General features: G+C 44.2%; 1 protein-coding gene across 2 annotated transcripts in view; it reads left to right on the top strand.

Moving 5' to 3' along the window:
- The window catches only part of SH3YL1 (SH3 and SYLF domain containing 1), a 60,623-nt gene that overhangs the window by 2,640 nt on the left and 43,246 nt on the right, over nt 1–14,737 (top strand). Inside the window, exon 1 of one of the 2 annotated variants that reach the window (XM_070459137.1) lies at nt 12,718–13,138. The exons of the other annotated variant lie outside the window; for it this stretch is intronic. Coding sequence (XP_070315238.1) covers nt 13,138 — 1 coding nt within the window. The 5' untranslated portion in view covers nt 12,718–13,137. Of the gene's footprint in view, nt 1–12,717; nt 13,139–14,737 lie in introns of those variants that run through there. 2 annotated transcript variants of the gene reach the window in all.

Below are 14,737 nucleotides of genomic sequence, written 5' to 3'. Positions count from 1 at the left end.
GGCTTAGTTGCCCTGCAGCATGTGGGATCTTCCAGGACCAGGGATTGAACCAGTGTCCCTTGCATTGCAAGGCAGATTCTTAACCACTGGACCACCAGGGAAGCCCTATTTTAGCTAGTTTTTAAAGGAAATTTCCCTCTATTTTCTTGGCTTGAGGTTTGGCAGCCATCCTTCTCTTGGGAGGAAACTCAAATATTTATACATAATTTGCTTTGCCTTGGAATTCAAGAGACTTAAAACTTTTATGAATGTTCAGATGCAAACCAAGACTTAATAGTGATCTGTATTTTCATAACTTCAGGAATATAGTGATACCAACTTTGTGATCAGACCATGCCCCTCTGCCTTATGGTCAGCAGAGGAAAGTGGAAGAGCCACGTGATACTGAGGACTGGAATTGAGGCTTGTTTCCAAATCATGATTGTTACTTGTTGGCTCTGGCAGAGAAATTCACTATACACAACTATGACTAGGCAATATGCTTTTATTAGAGAGTTAACAGGGTCTGTGCTATCCAAGCACATTGGCCCGGCTCTCCTGGAGGTCAGCTGAACGTGACTCTGTCCTCCCATGGCCAGCCTTGTGACACCAGCTCTCAGTGACCGGGGCTGTGTCTGGCACTCAGGCTCAGTGGTCTGCAGGCATCCCAGCTGGATCCGAATTCCCCAGCCCAGTAGCTGCCCTTCCCATGTTTATAAAAGGGTCTGACCTTCCGTAAACAGGATGTTTGCAATAGCAACTCTCAACATGGAATTTGCTTGTTTAACTGGTTTAACTCTGCTTGGTTGATAGAGTTCAAAGTAGAAGGTCTTTTGGGGGTAGGATTTATGATCATTTACTAAGCTTTAGTTGCACGTTCCAGAAAATCTGATCCAAACTGGCTTTAGCAGAAGAAGATTTTCCTGGCCCATGTGCCTGAAGACGGGGCTTCCCAGGTGGTGCTAGTGGTAAAAAAATCCGCCTCCAGTGCAGGAAATGCAAGAGACTGCAGGGCTGCTTGTGGCTTCAGCTGTGGCCCAGCTCAGGGCAGAAGGAGAGCCAGCAGAGCCCGGCTTCTCTCTCTAACTCTAGTCAAGAGCTTCTCCGCACAGCTCTGCTCTCAGGCTCTCCCCAGTGGTGAAAAAATCTTGCAACAGGTCAGCACAAGTGTCTGCAAGAGAGTTCTGGCAGCTCCCACACAAGGCCAGCCAGATGCTGGTGTGGATCAGCTTTGGTTACAAAGCTCTGCTGTGGCGCAGGGAAGACACTTGTTCTGATTCAGCAGATGGGTCACCTGTCCTGCTCTGGGCGCTGCAGCAGGGGGAACAGACAAACTGCTGGTCCCCCCAAAAGACGTAGATATTTAGCAGCCAAAGGAACCAATTTCCACTGCAGTTTGTTAATGCAAGGCAGTGAGAGAGATTGAGCATCTGTGTGTATGGGTGGGGCTCTGCAGGGCAGTGCTTTGTAAAAGCACTCCTGACCCATGAGGACTGCAGCTGAGTGGCCGACAGGTGTGTGGATGAGTCTCAAACCACACACTCAAGTGCCAGAAATGTAAGCATTTTATCCTGAGCTCTCACGGTCAGTCACTTTTCAGAGTGGGTTTTGAGAAGAGGAGTTGGGTCTTTGCCGTCTCTGCCCAGTCAGGTTTGCTTTTGGTCTTCACTTATCGTTAATTCTGAAGATATCTTGGTTGCATTCATAATTTCCGACACTCCAGCTCTTGGATGGAACAGTTGGTGTTCCCTCACACAGGCACAGCTGGCTCTCCTGTGCCTTCTGGGCGGAAGTGGTCTTAGTGGGGTGAGCACCACTTCAGCTGGAGCCACACGCAGATCTCCTCACCTTCAGTTCGGTTTGGTTTTGTCTTCCCTTTCCTATGACAACTTTGAAAGGACTATTTTAGGGACTACACCACTTATACCTTACTACCCCCTTACCCTCCACTCTTTTAAGGTCTGGGAAATGTTACAGATTCTGAGAGGCAGGGAGCCTTTGCTCTTATTCAGCACATATTCTTCTAAACCTACTGGATTTTCCAAGTAAATGAATCTTTCCTAGTCCACACAGAGATTTGACATTTAATTCCAAAAAATCACAAATGCTTTATTCATTTAACAAATATTTATTGGGCACTTACTGTATGCACTTATGATGTGTGTTGGAGATACTACACTGAATAAAATAGTCAATGTGCTTAACCTGTGGCACTTATATTGTAGAGAGAGAGATTAGGTTAGAAAGATTAGACAGACAGGGGAGCGATACAGCCTGTGTTGTTGACATTCAGTCGCTAAGGGGTGTCTGACTCTGTGACCTCACGGACTGCAGCACACCAGGCTCTGCTGTCCTTCGCCATCTCCCGGAGCTTGCTCAAACTCATGTCCATTGAGTCGGTGGTGCCATCCAACCTTCTCATCCTCTGTCGCCCCCTTCTCCTCTTGCCCTCAGTCTTTCCTACCATCAGAGTCTTTTTCAATGAGTCAGCTCTTCACATCAGGTGGCCAAAATATTGAAGCTTCAGCTTCAGCATCAGTCCTTCCAATGAATATTCAGGGTTGATTTCCTTTAGGATTGACTGTTTTAATCTTGCGGTCCAAGAGTCTTCTCCAGCATTACAGTTCAAAAGCATCAATTCTTTGGCACTCAGCCTTCTTTATGGTCCAGCTCTCACATCTGTACATGCCTACTGGGAAAACCATAGCTTTGACTGTATGGACCTTTATTGGCAATGTGATGTCTCTGCTATTTAATACACTGTCTAGGTTTGTCATAACGTTTCTTCACTAGTGGATCAGATGGTAAAGAATTTGCCTGCATTACAGGAGATCCAGGTTTGATCTCTTGGTCGGGGAGATCTGCTGGAGAAGGGAATGACTACCCTCTTCAGTATTCTTGCCTGGAGAATTCTATGGACACAGGATCCTGGCAGGCTACTATGTCCCTAGGAACACAAAAGAATCAGACAACACCGAGCAGCTAAGCCTTTCACTTTCACTTTTCTTCCAGTTAGCAAGTGTCTTTTAATTTTACTGTCCACAGTGATTTTGGAGCCGAAGAAAATAAAAGTCTGTCATTGTTTCCATTTTTTCCCCATCTATTTGCCATGAATTGATGGGACAGATGCCATGAACTTAGTTTTTTGAATGTTGAGTTTTAAGCCAGCTTTTTCACTTTCCTCTTTCACACTCATCAAGAGGCTCTTTAGTTCTTTGATTTCTGCCATTAAACCATCATCTGCATATCTGAGGTTGTTGATACTTCTCCCAGCAATCTTGATTCCAGCTTGTGAGGAATACATACTGGCATTTTGCATATGAGCTTTGCATATATGTTAAATAAGCAGGGTGACAATATACAGCCTTGATGTACTCCTTTCCCAATTTGGAACTAGTCCATTGTTACGTGTCTGGTTTTAACTGTTGTTTCTTGACCTGCATACAGGTTTCTCAGGAGACAGGTAAGGTGTATTCCCATCTCTTTAAGAATTTCCACAGTTTGTTGTGACCGACTCAGTCAAGGACTTGAGCCTAATAAATGGAGAAGTAGTTTTCTTTTCTGAATTCCCTTTCTTTTTCTGTGATCCAACGGATGTTGGCAATTTGACCTCTGGTTTCTCTGCCTTTTCTAAATCCAAATTATACATCTGGAAGTTCTCTGTTTATGTACTGCTGAAGCCAGCTTGAAAGATTTTGAGCATAATCTTGCTAGTATGTGAAATGAGTGCAATTTTACTGTAATTTGAACATTCTTTGGCATTGCCTTTCTTTGGGATTGGAAACTGATGTTTTCAAGTCCTGTGACTACTGCTGAGTTTTCCAAATTTGCTGGCATATTGAGTGTAGCACTTTACTAGCATCATCTTTTAGGATTTGAAATAGATCAGCTGGAATTCCATCACTTCCAATACCTTTGTATGTAGTAATGCTTCCTAAGTCCCACTTGACTTAGCCCTCCAGGATCTCTGGCCGTAGGTCAGTGATCACACCATCCAGGTCATTAAGACCATTTTGTACACTTCTTTGTGTATTCTTGCTACCTCTTCTTAATATCTTCTGCTTCTGTTAGGTCCTTGCCATTTCTGTCCTTTATTGTGCCCATCTTTGCATAAAATGTTCCCTTGATATCTCCTTCTGAAGAGATATCTAGATCTTCCCCATTCTACTGTTTTCCTCTGTTTCTTTCCATTGTTCACTTAAGGTTTTATTATCTCTCCTTGCTTTTCTCTAGAACTCTGCATTCAGTTGGGTACATCTTTCTTTTTCTCCTTTGCCTTTTACTTCTCTTCTTTTCTCAGCTGTCTGTAAGGCCTCCTCAGACAACCAGTTTGCCTTCTTGCATTTTTTTTTTTTACTTGGGGATGGTTTTGGTCACCAACTCCTGTACAGTGTTATAAGCCTTCATCCGTAGTTCTCACTCTCGCATGTCCAACTCACATCCATATGTGACTACTAGATGTGACTAGATGGACCTTTGTTGGCAAAGTGATGTCTCTGCTTTTTAATATGCTGTCTAGGTTGGTCATAGCTTTTCTTCTAAGAAGCAAGTGTCTTTTAATTTCATGGCTGCAGTCACCATCTACAGTGATTTTAGTGAGTGAAGTGAAGTCGCTCAGTCGTGTCCGAATCTTTGCGACCCCATGGACTGTAGCCTACCAGGTTCCTCCATCCATGGGATTTTCCAGGCAAGAATACTGGAGTGGGTTGCCATTTCCTTCTCCAGGAGATCTTCCCAACCCAGGGATTGAACCTGGGTCTCCCACATGTAGGCACACGCTTTACCATCTGAGCCACCAGGGAAGCTCTGCAGTGATTTTGGAGCCCCCCAGAAATAAAGTCTATCAGTGTTTCCCCATCTCTTTACCGTGAAGTGATGGGACTGGATGCCATGATCTTAGTTTTTTGAATGTTGAATTTTAAGCCAGCTTTTTCACTCTCCTCTTTCACTCATCAAGAGGCTCTTCAGTTCCTTTTCACTTTCTGCCATAAGGGTGGTGTCATCTGTGTATCTGAGGTTATTGATATTTCTCCCGGCAATCTTGATTCCAGATTGTGCTTCATCCAGTCTGGCATTTTGCATGATGTACTCTGCATATAAGTTAAATAAGCAGGGAGACAGTATACAGCCTTGATATACTACTTTCCTGATTTGGAACCAGTCTGTTGTTCCATGTCCAGTTCTAACTGTTGCTTCTTGACCTGCATACAGATTTCTCAGGAGGCAGGTAAGGTGGTCTGGTATTCCTGTCTCTTGAAGAATTTTCCAGTTTGTTGTGATATACACAGTCAAAGGCTTTGGCATAATCAATAAAGCAGAAGTAGATACTTTTCTGTAACTCTTGCTTTTTCAATGATCCCACAGATGTTGGCAATTTGATCTCTGGTTCCTCTGCCTTTTCTAAACCAATTTGAACATCTGGAAGTTCACGGTTCACATACTGTTGAAGCCTGGCTTGGAGAATTTTGAGCATTACTAGTGTGTGAGATGAGTGCAATTGTGCAGTAGTTTGAGCATTCTTTGGCATTACCTTTCTTTGGGATTGGAATGAAAAGTGACACTTCACAGTCCTATGGCCACTACTGAGTTTTCCAAATTTGCTGGCATATTGAGTGCAGCAGTTTCACAGCATCACCTTTTAGGGTTTGAAATAGCTCAGCTGGAATTCCATCACCTCCACTAGCTTTGTTGGCAGTGATGCTTCCTAAGGCCCACCTTACTTTGCATTCTAGGATGTCTGGCTCTAGGTGAGTGATCATACCATTGTGGTTATCTGGGTCATGAAGACCTTTTTGTATATTCTGTGTATTCTTGCCACCTCTTCTTGTATCTTCTGCTTCTGTTAGATCCATCCCATTTCTGTCCTTTATTGTGCCCATCTTTGCATGAATTGTTCCCTTTGTTATCTCTGTAATTTTCTTGAAGAGATCTCTAGTCTTTCCCACTTTATTGTTTTCCTCTATTCCTTTGCATTGATCATTGAGGAAGACTTTCTTATCTCACCTTGCTATTCCTACTTCCTTCAATTTGAGCCTGCATTTTGCAGTAAGGAGCTGATGATCTGAGCCACAGCCAGCTCCAGGTTTTGTTTTTGCTGGCTATATAGAGCTTCTCCATCTTCAGCTGCAAAGGATATAATCAGTCTAATTTTGGTATTGGCCATCTGGTGATGTCCATGTGTAGAGTCATCTTTTGTGTTGTTGGAAGAGGATGTTTGCTATGACCAGTGCATTCTCTTGGCAGAACTCTGTTAACTTTTGCCCTACTTCATTTTGTACTCTGAGGCCAACCTTTCCTGTTACTCCAGATATCTCTTGAGTTCCTACTTTTATATTCCAATTCCCTGTGATGGAGAATCACTCAGTCGTGTCCAACTCTTTGTGACCCCAAGGACTATAGCTCTCTAGGCTCCTCTATCCATAGGATTCTCCAGGCAAGAATACTGGAGTGGGTAACCATTCCCTTCTCCAGGGGATCTTCCCAAGGCAGGGATCGAACCCGGGTTTCCAGCATTGCAAGCAGATTCTTTATCATCTGAGCCATGAGGGAAGCCTATTATGATGAAAAGAACATTTTCTTTCTTTCTTTTTTTTTTTTTTTTTTGGTGTTAGTTCTAGACGGAGGTCTTGTAAGTCTTCATAGAACCATTCAATTTCATCGTCTTTGGCATTGTGGTTGGAGTATAGACTTGTATTAGTGTGATGTATAATGGTTTGTCTTGGAAATGAACCAAGATCATTCTGTTGTTCTTAAGACTATATCCAAGTACTGCATTTTGGACTCTCTTGTTGACTGTGAGGGCTACTCCACTTTTCCTAATTGATTCTTGCCCACCGTAGTAGATATAATGGTCTTCTGAAATAAATTTGCCCATTCCTGTCCATTTTAGTTCACTGCTTCCTAGAATGTCTATGTTCATGCTTACCATCTCCTGCTTGAGCATGTCCAGTTTACCTTGATTTACCTTGATTTGTTGGACCTGGACCTAACATTCCAGGTTCCTATGCAGTATTGTTCTTTACAGCCCTGGACTTTACTTTCACCACCAGACACATCCACAACTGAGTGATGTTTCTGCTTTAGCCCAGCCTATTCATTCTTTATGGAGCTGTTTCTCTGCTCTTCCCTAGTAGTGTATTGGACACTTACTGACCTGGGGGGCTCATCTTCTGGTGTCCTATCTTTTTGCCTTTTCATTGTGTTCATGGGGTTTTCAAGGCAAGAATACTGAAGTGTTTTGCCAGTCCTTCTCCAGTGGACCACATTTTGTCAGGCCCTGACTAGCAGGGACGTGCCCTGCAGCCATTCCCCGTGGCCGGACAGCATGCCGGCTCCCTGGTTGTCCCACAGCTGGTCCTCACTGAGCCTGTAAACCTTTACTGGCCACCCAGCGTCGATCAGCTTGCCACCTAGGGGCCTTGGCAGAAGCCATGCTGGAGTACCCAGAAGGGGTCTGGGGAGGCGGGAGCTGAGGCTGGAGCACACCCGGAGTGCGTGGCTCCTCAGCCTCACCGCTGCCCATGGCTGCCCTGGGGCTGACCTGCCGCCCGCATGACCCGCAGCCCGCCGAGCTCTGGGTCCTGTCTGTCCTCTCCTCTGGCTCCTCGGCCTTATTATTCAGTCCCAGCAAGCCCAGTCACCCCACATCTGCCCCACACAGATATAGGTCATGGTGCAGGCTAGATATGATGGAGGAACTTTAAGGGATGTTATCAGTGGAATGCTATTATTTGAGATATTACTTAGAGCATTTCTTTAGAGAAATGACCACAGGAGTTCAGGACTGGAAACAGAAACGCCAGAGGAGGCTGTGGAACGGACACCACAGACTGATACTCCCTGGGCCAGACTGGAGGCGGGAGGAGGGTGAGATGCAGTCAGATTCTAAGCTGGAGGTTTGTGTTCGGTGCTGTGTACTGGAGGGTGGCAACATGAGAGAAACGTGGGAGTCCCAGCTGGTCCGGGGTCTGAGCGTGAGCCCCCTGATGGACGCAGCCCTTCTGGAAACGGAACTTGGGGAGCAGGCTGCAGAGTGGCCAGGCATCCCTGTGACGTCTAAATGCGATTAATCTGAGATGCTGACTTGGTTTCAAGGTTCAATTAGTACTTGATGCTCTTGAGTCTGGCATTTCGGGAAAGGATTACAAGATATAAATGGTATTTAAAGTCACAGGCCTAGGGTTGAGTGCGAATAGAAAAGGATGGCGCCTTGGGGAGACTGAGAGGACCGTAGCCTCCACCTCTTGGCTCATTCCTGGAGGCTGTTGACTGAAAGAGATGCGCAGCATGAGAGCTGAGAGTTCAGTTTATTCGGTGCAAAGCGAGGACCGTGACCCAGCAGTCTCGGAGGTGCTGCCGAGGAGCCGCTCTGAAGAGATGGGGCAGGGAGGCCAGCACTTCTGTTTTGCTGAAGGGGGTACCTGCAGTCAAGCACACGTTTTGGCAGGAAGTTGCTGCTCGTCACAAGGAAGAGGTGTCTCCATGATTTTAGCGCTCTCGATATGAGAAAAGGCAAGAAATTGGGCTCTTAAAATCTTCTTCTGAAAATAGCTAACTGTCTGAAGGCCTGTTCTACCAGTTTTTCCAGAGGACCGAGGTCTTTGTTCCTGACCTCTAGCCCAAACTCCTTTCAGGGTTTGTGGAAGGTCAGCAACTGCAGTGACCTAATCTTTGTCGAGTCAGATGACAAGTGACAATGTTGAGTTGGCAAGGCAGATGAAGTCAGCATTAGCAATCGTGGTGCTGCTGGCCCCTGGGCCTCACCCTCCAGGCGTGGGGTCGGGCTGTTCCTCACCCCTCAGCTCTCCGTGTTTTGTGTGGTCCAAGTGGTGAGGCTCTGCCTAGCTGCCCCAGGAAGGGATGACCCGGGGCAAGGGGGTGGGTCAGAGGACTTCGTGCCAAATCTCAGGCCTGGTCTAAGATTTCAGTTCCTCAAAGGGCTGTCTGTGTGCAATGATTCAGGTAGAAACAGGTTTTAAAATTGATCTTGAAGAATGAATGGTATTTTAAGAGGTCAGAGGTTGCCATTTTTTTCCTGTAGGGCCAGACAGCCCGTAGATCAGGCTTTGGAAGCCAAGAGGCAAAACTGTGTATTGACAAACAAGAGAGAAAACAATCTTCCACAAATTTTTATTGATAACTGGATTATAATAATAACTGAGCACTTCTTTTGTAATCCAAGTGTACTGATGCGTGAAATGTGATTCTCTTTGTGGGAGAACACTTTCGACTTGAGCTCACTATTTTAGTGCCCTTTACCATGACAGGTCACGAGTGTTCAGCTGTCAATGCTGATCTAGGACGGGATTTTACCTATTTCATCTTTGAAAGTGTGTTCTCACCCAAAACATTCTTCTTTTGATTCAGTTTTTTGCAACCAACCAGTCTCACATCCAGGCCATAGGAGAACAGGTAGCGGCTGGATTTGCTGAGTCCTTGGAGCTCTCGGCTCCGCACGCGGCCTTCAGGTGTGCCCTGGGAGGACCAGCAGAGCTCCTTTAGAGGGGCCGATGCCGAGCTTCCTCAGGAAGAGTCAGGCGGGGTCAGCGAGTGGTGAGAGGGCATCCGGCAGAGCCTCCTGAGCCGTAGGCCCAAGAAAGGCCCCTGGAGAACTCTGTACAGCCCCCTGCGCTCAGAGACTGGAGCCCCCATGGGCTCTGAGGGTCCTGCCCCTGCCTCATCCAGATCTCACGCCTGCCTGTATCCCCGGGCACAGCTCCCAGAGGGGCCCCGCCTGTGGACAGCCTTCTGCAGCTGAGCCTCACCTCCTCCAAGGAGGGCTGCGTCCTTGCGCATGTCCCCCTGCAGAGCAAATGGTTCTCACAGTTGAGGTCCCCGGTATGCCCGCCGCGTGCCTCCACCTGCTGGCGGACTCCTCCTGGTGCACCTCCTGCAGGCGAGTGGGGGAGATTACAGCCAGAGGGGCTGGCATAACTCAGGGGTGCAGGAGGGAGCACAGGGAGGGCCCCCTAACGTGAGGCTGTTTCCAGGCTCGTGCTAACTAAGCACTTGAAGCACTCGGGGCACCCAGGATCTTCATTTCATCCATTTTAACATTTAATGAAAAGGCAAAAAGCACACCTTTGCTTTCTTTAAGGAGGACTTGCAAATAGTCTATTATAAAAGCTATGTAATCAAAGAGAAAGATACTAACATAGGTATGTTATATCTTAAAAGTATTTTTACCCATTTATTTACCTCCCCAAACTAATTGAGTGATTAGAATGTATATAAAACAAGTCAAGTCTAGTTCTAAGTTAGAAAATAAAAATTGCAAATATTTTTCCATATTCTGTAGCAGATGCCATGGAGAGATGATAAGTTTCAGCCACAACAACAAGCCCACAAATCTCGATTTCTTGCCATGATAAGAGTTATTTCCCCCTCATGCTCCAGGTCATGGGCAGCTCCCAGCAGCCAGTGAAGGAGAGGGAGAGGGTGGGGAAACACGACGCCCTGCTCTGGCGAGAAGTACTGCATGACGCTGTCCTGCAGCCGCTCCCTAGGATGGCGCTGCGTGTGTGGGTGGGAACTCCCGCCCAGCCGTGCAACTCACCCAGCAGCCCTCTGCGTGCAGCCCGTTCATTCTGTTAGGAGCAAGGCTGCGTAGGAGAGCGGAGGCCTGTCTAGTCAGGTGCAGTGTGCAAACAGGTGCGCGCTCGTCAGTTTTCCCGTCACGTCCCAGTGTGCCCTGCTGACTCCTGCCGGCTCAGCTCCTCCCTCCCTCGTCGTGGTCGCTGCCAGTGGGACTGGCTTTCTGCACGTGTTCACTCTGGCTGTGGTTTTCAGAGTCTGTTCACTGTGTCAGTACTGTATTGAAAAGTTGGAATTGTCCCCACCATATACGCTTTTTCTTGATCATTGTGGAATATCAAAAACAGTTATATGTCTTTACCCTGCTACTGGTGGCACTAGTGGTAAAGAACCCACCTGCCAATGCAGGAGACGTAAGAAAGGAGGGTTCCATCCCTGGGTCGGGAAGATCCCCTGGAGAAGGAAATGGCAACCCACTTCCGGGTTCTTGCCTGGAGAATCCCATGGACAGAGGAGCCTGGTGGGCTACAGTCCTTAGGGTCACAAAGAGTCGGATATGACTGAAGCAATGTAACACAACATTAATCAAGTCATGACTAACAGCTTCTTCTATAAAATGTACTTTAATGGCCCAAATATCTACACAAATATGTTCATTTGGAATTTTTCTAGGTTATATTTTTTCTAAGACCTTTTGAATCCAGATTGTATAACCAAAGCACTGATAATAGGAAATGTTTAAAATGTCACTTGTACATTGACATACTTTTAAATGGGTGTTTTAAGATTCCTTCCCTGTTTAAAAATTATGTGCTTCTGAGAATTTTTCTGTGTTCATCTTTGTGCTTCGTATCCAACACTGAAAGCGACTGCAGAGTACTGAGAGTACCAGCCTTTCAGCATCTTAGTACCATCAGCAAAATGGGACAGTGTGATTTTAAATGCATGACTGGGGAGACGAAGAGCAACTGTACATTAGTTCCTAAAATTAAAATTTAAGAATTAGCAATGATATACAAGTGCATATAATAATAATTGAATATCTAGTGTGTAGCTACTCACCAAATCCCTGTCCTGTGAATTCTGTGTGTGTTTGTGTGTGTGTCCACAGAGGCACAGAGAAGGGGACGCTCTCTATACTTTTGTTTGTGTAAAATGTAAGGATATATTTTTCCCTTTTCTACACCTCTTCATACAAGACATGTTCGTTGTGAGAGATCACATTTTAAACAAAAGATAATGTATGGAGTAATTATTCATAATGAACATTTTTTAACAGCTGGAGTCATGCATTTCCACTACTACATTAAATATTTAATTGTACAATATTCAATTTAGGCTGAGCAATCTTTGTTATGTAATATTTCATACATACAACATACAAAGGACTGTTGAGACTAGCAGTTTACCTCCATGACTTACTATACACGGTACATGTTTCCAGCAAGCTTCCTATATAAGCCTTCCCCACACCCCACAGCAAGTATCATTATACTTTATTTTTATATATAAATATTTATATAAACATTTACATAAGTGTGTGATACCCTATATATCTTTATGTAGCTTGCTTTTCCTCCTAATATTCATATTTTGCCATGCTGATACATGTAAACCTAGTTTATTTGGAGTTCTATATAGAATACAGTTTTAATACTATACCAAACTAGGTATATCCATCCTCCTCTTGAGGGGAATTTGTTTCCTGCTTTGAAAGTGTTTGTTTTTATGTGCTATTCTTACTATTTTGCTATTAAAAGCCTTGCCTCCAGGAGCCGTCTTACACATGTAGTACTGGTTTCCTGGGCTGCATGACAAGCTACCAGGAACTGGTTGGCTTACAGCAACAGGCAGGCGTCTCCCACGGGGAAGGCCTCCCGTGGGGAGTCAGCGGCCGCACCTGGAGGGCCCCGCGCCTCCAGAAGGCCCGCCTTCTCCCCAGCTCCCCGGCCGAGTGCTCCAGGCTGGCGGCCGCACCGTGCCGCCTCCCCGCCTCCCCGCCTCCTTAAGGGCAGTCATCCTGCACTTAGGGACCACCTGGGGAGTCTGGGGTGGTTAACTCAGTCACATCTGCGAAGGCCCTTTTGCCAAGTGAGACCCCTTTCACAGGACCCGGTGGACGTGAATTTGGGGCCACCGGCCCGCCCAGCTGCCATTGTCTCCCTGAGCGCATCCAGGTGTGGAATTGGGGGGTCATCTCTGCTGTCCTCAGAGCTCCCGCAGCTGCTGCCCTTCCTCAGGACCTCACCAGCGGGGCACAGGCTTCCTCCGTGCCCCTGCATGGCCTGCACATGCGCACTGGCAGGCTTTGCTCATTGCTGTCCGCCTAGAGGACGAGAAATGATAATGCGTTATGGTCCGGCTTTGCACATCCCTGGTTTCTTAGGAGTTTGAGCCACTTTTCATGTATTTATTGGCCATGGTGGTCTCCTCTTCTGTGGATTAGCTAGTTGAATATTTTGCCTAATTTTCTATAGTAATTTCATATTTTTTGATATTAAAAGATCTTTATATATTCTTGAAGTGGTACATATATACAGTGGAATATTACTCAGCCATAAAAAGGAATGAAATAATGTAAGTTACCACAACGTGGATGGACCTGGAGATTGTCACACTGAGTGAAGTAAGTCAAAGACAAATATCATATGATACCACTTATGTGTGGAATCGAAGAAAAAGGTACAAGTGAATTTATGTATAAAACAGAAATAGAGTTACAGACATAGGAAACAATCTTATGCTTACCACTGCTTAACGGGTAGGGAGGGATAAGTTGGGAGACTGGGATTGACATATACATATGACTATATATAAAATAGATAATAAGAACCTACTGTATAGCACAAGGAACTCTGATTAATATGCTGTAATAGCCTATATGGGAAAAGAATGTTTAAAAATATGGTAGATAAATATGTGTGTAAGTGACTCTTCTGTACAGAAGAATCTAACACAATATTGTAAATCAACTATATTCCAATGAATTTTTTTTTTTAAAAAGGAGAAATTGAAGCAAAATGTGCAGAACCAAAGATGGACTTAAAAAGTCTACATGAAGAACTCTAAATTTTAAATAACAAAAGAAAAAATACTAAGGATATGATAGAAATACAAATTGAAAAATTCAATGATTTGTAATTAAATCAATAACCATAAACTATCAATCATAATGAATGTAAATACATTTAAGTTTATGTATTAAAAAGTAAAAGATCTTTATATAAGTTCTAAATCTCTGTCATACTTATGACAAATATATTCCAGTCTGTGGTTTATATTTTTATTTTTAAATGTATGTTGATATACAACTTTTTACATTTTAATGTAGTTGAATATATCTGTAGTTTCCCTTTATTTTGTGCCTTGTTTATACCATTCCTCCATCCTCAGATCATTAAGATATTCCCTATTCTTTTTATTCTAAAAGTACAAAGTTATGCTTTTAATATTTAGGCCTTCAGTTACTTTGAATTTTTTGTATGATGTGATGTTGTAATCTAATTTTGTTTCCCTTTGAATGACCCAGAGTTGTCCCAGAACAATTTATTAATCTACTGTGTCATCTCTGTCATATACTTTTAAATATATGAGTATATATATTTATATGAATATTCCTTTCTTGCTTTTGTTGTGAGTGTAGCATTGTTAATTAAGTGCTGAGGTTTATTCAATAAATTGTGTCAAATATGTTTAAAATATTAGGTTCTAACTTCACATCCTGTACAAACACAAGTTTGAGGTATGTCAAATATTTAATGTAAAATAAAAGCTCTGAAAGAAAATCTGAAATAATACTTGTAAATTTTGTTTTTCAAATAAGACTTTTAGTCACAATAATAGAAAGATGATAATGGTAGAAAGCCCAGAGAGATATTGTCACATAAATGAAAATAAATACTGAGAAACTATACATAAAAGTGTAAAAAACAAGAAGCTGAGATGGAAACTTGCGACATGATTAAAATTATAGATAAAGGAGTATAGGACCAGAAAAATAGGCAAAGAGCACCAACAGAAAATATGCAAAACAGAATGTAAACAAGTGAAACCTCGGCTGGTGTGGGATAAACTCAAACATGAGTTTGCCGCCCTGTTCTGACATGCCCACCTCGCCTCTGCGGCTTCCCTGGTGACAGTACATGTCTCATGGTAACACTTGGTGGTTCTAAGGTTGGAGAATAATTTTAGAAGGTGACCTGATAATGGAAAAAAGCCTAAAATA

The sequence above is a fragment of the Odocoileus virginianus genome, chromosome 31 (assembly GCF_023699985.2).
Source record: "Odocoileus virginianus isolate 20LAN1187 ecotype Illinois chromosome 31, Ovbor_1.2, whole genome shotgun sequence".
NCBI classification, from domain to species: domain Eukaryota; kingdom Metazoa; phylum Chordata; class Mammalia; order Artiodactyla; family Cervidae; genus Odocoileus; species Odocoileus virginianus.
Note: the sequence above shows the minus strand (reverse complement) of the source record. Positions and strands in the feature narration are given on the sequence as shown.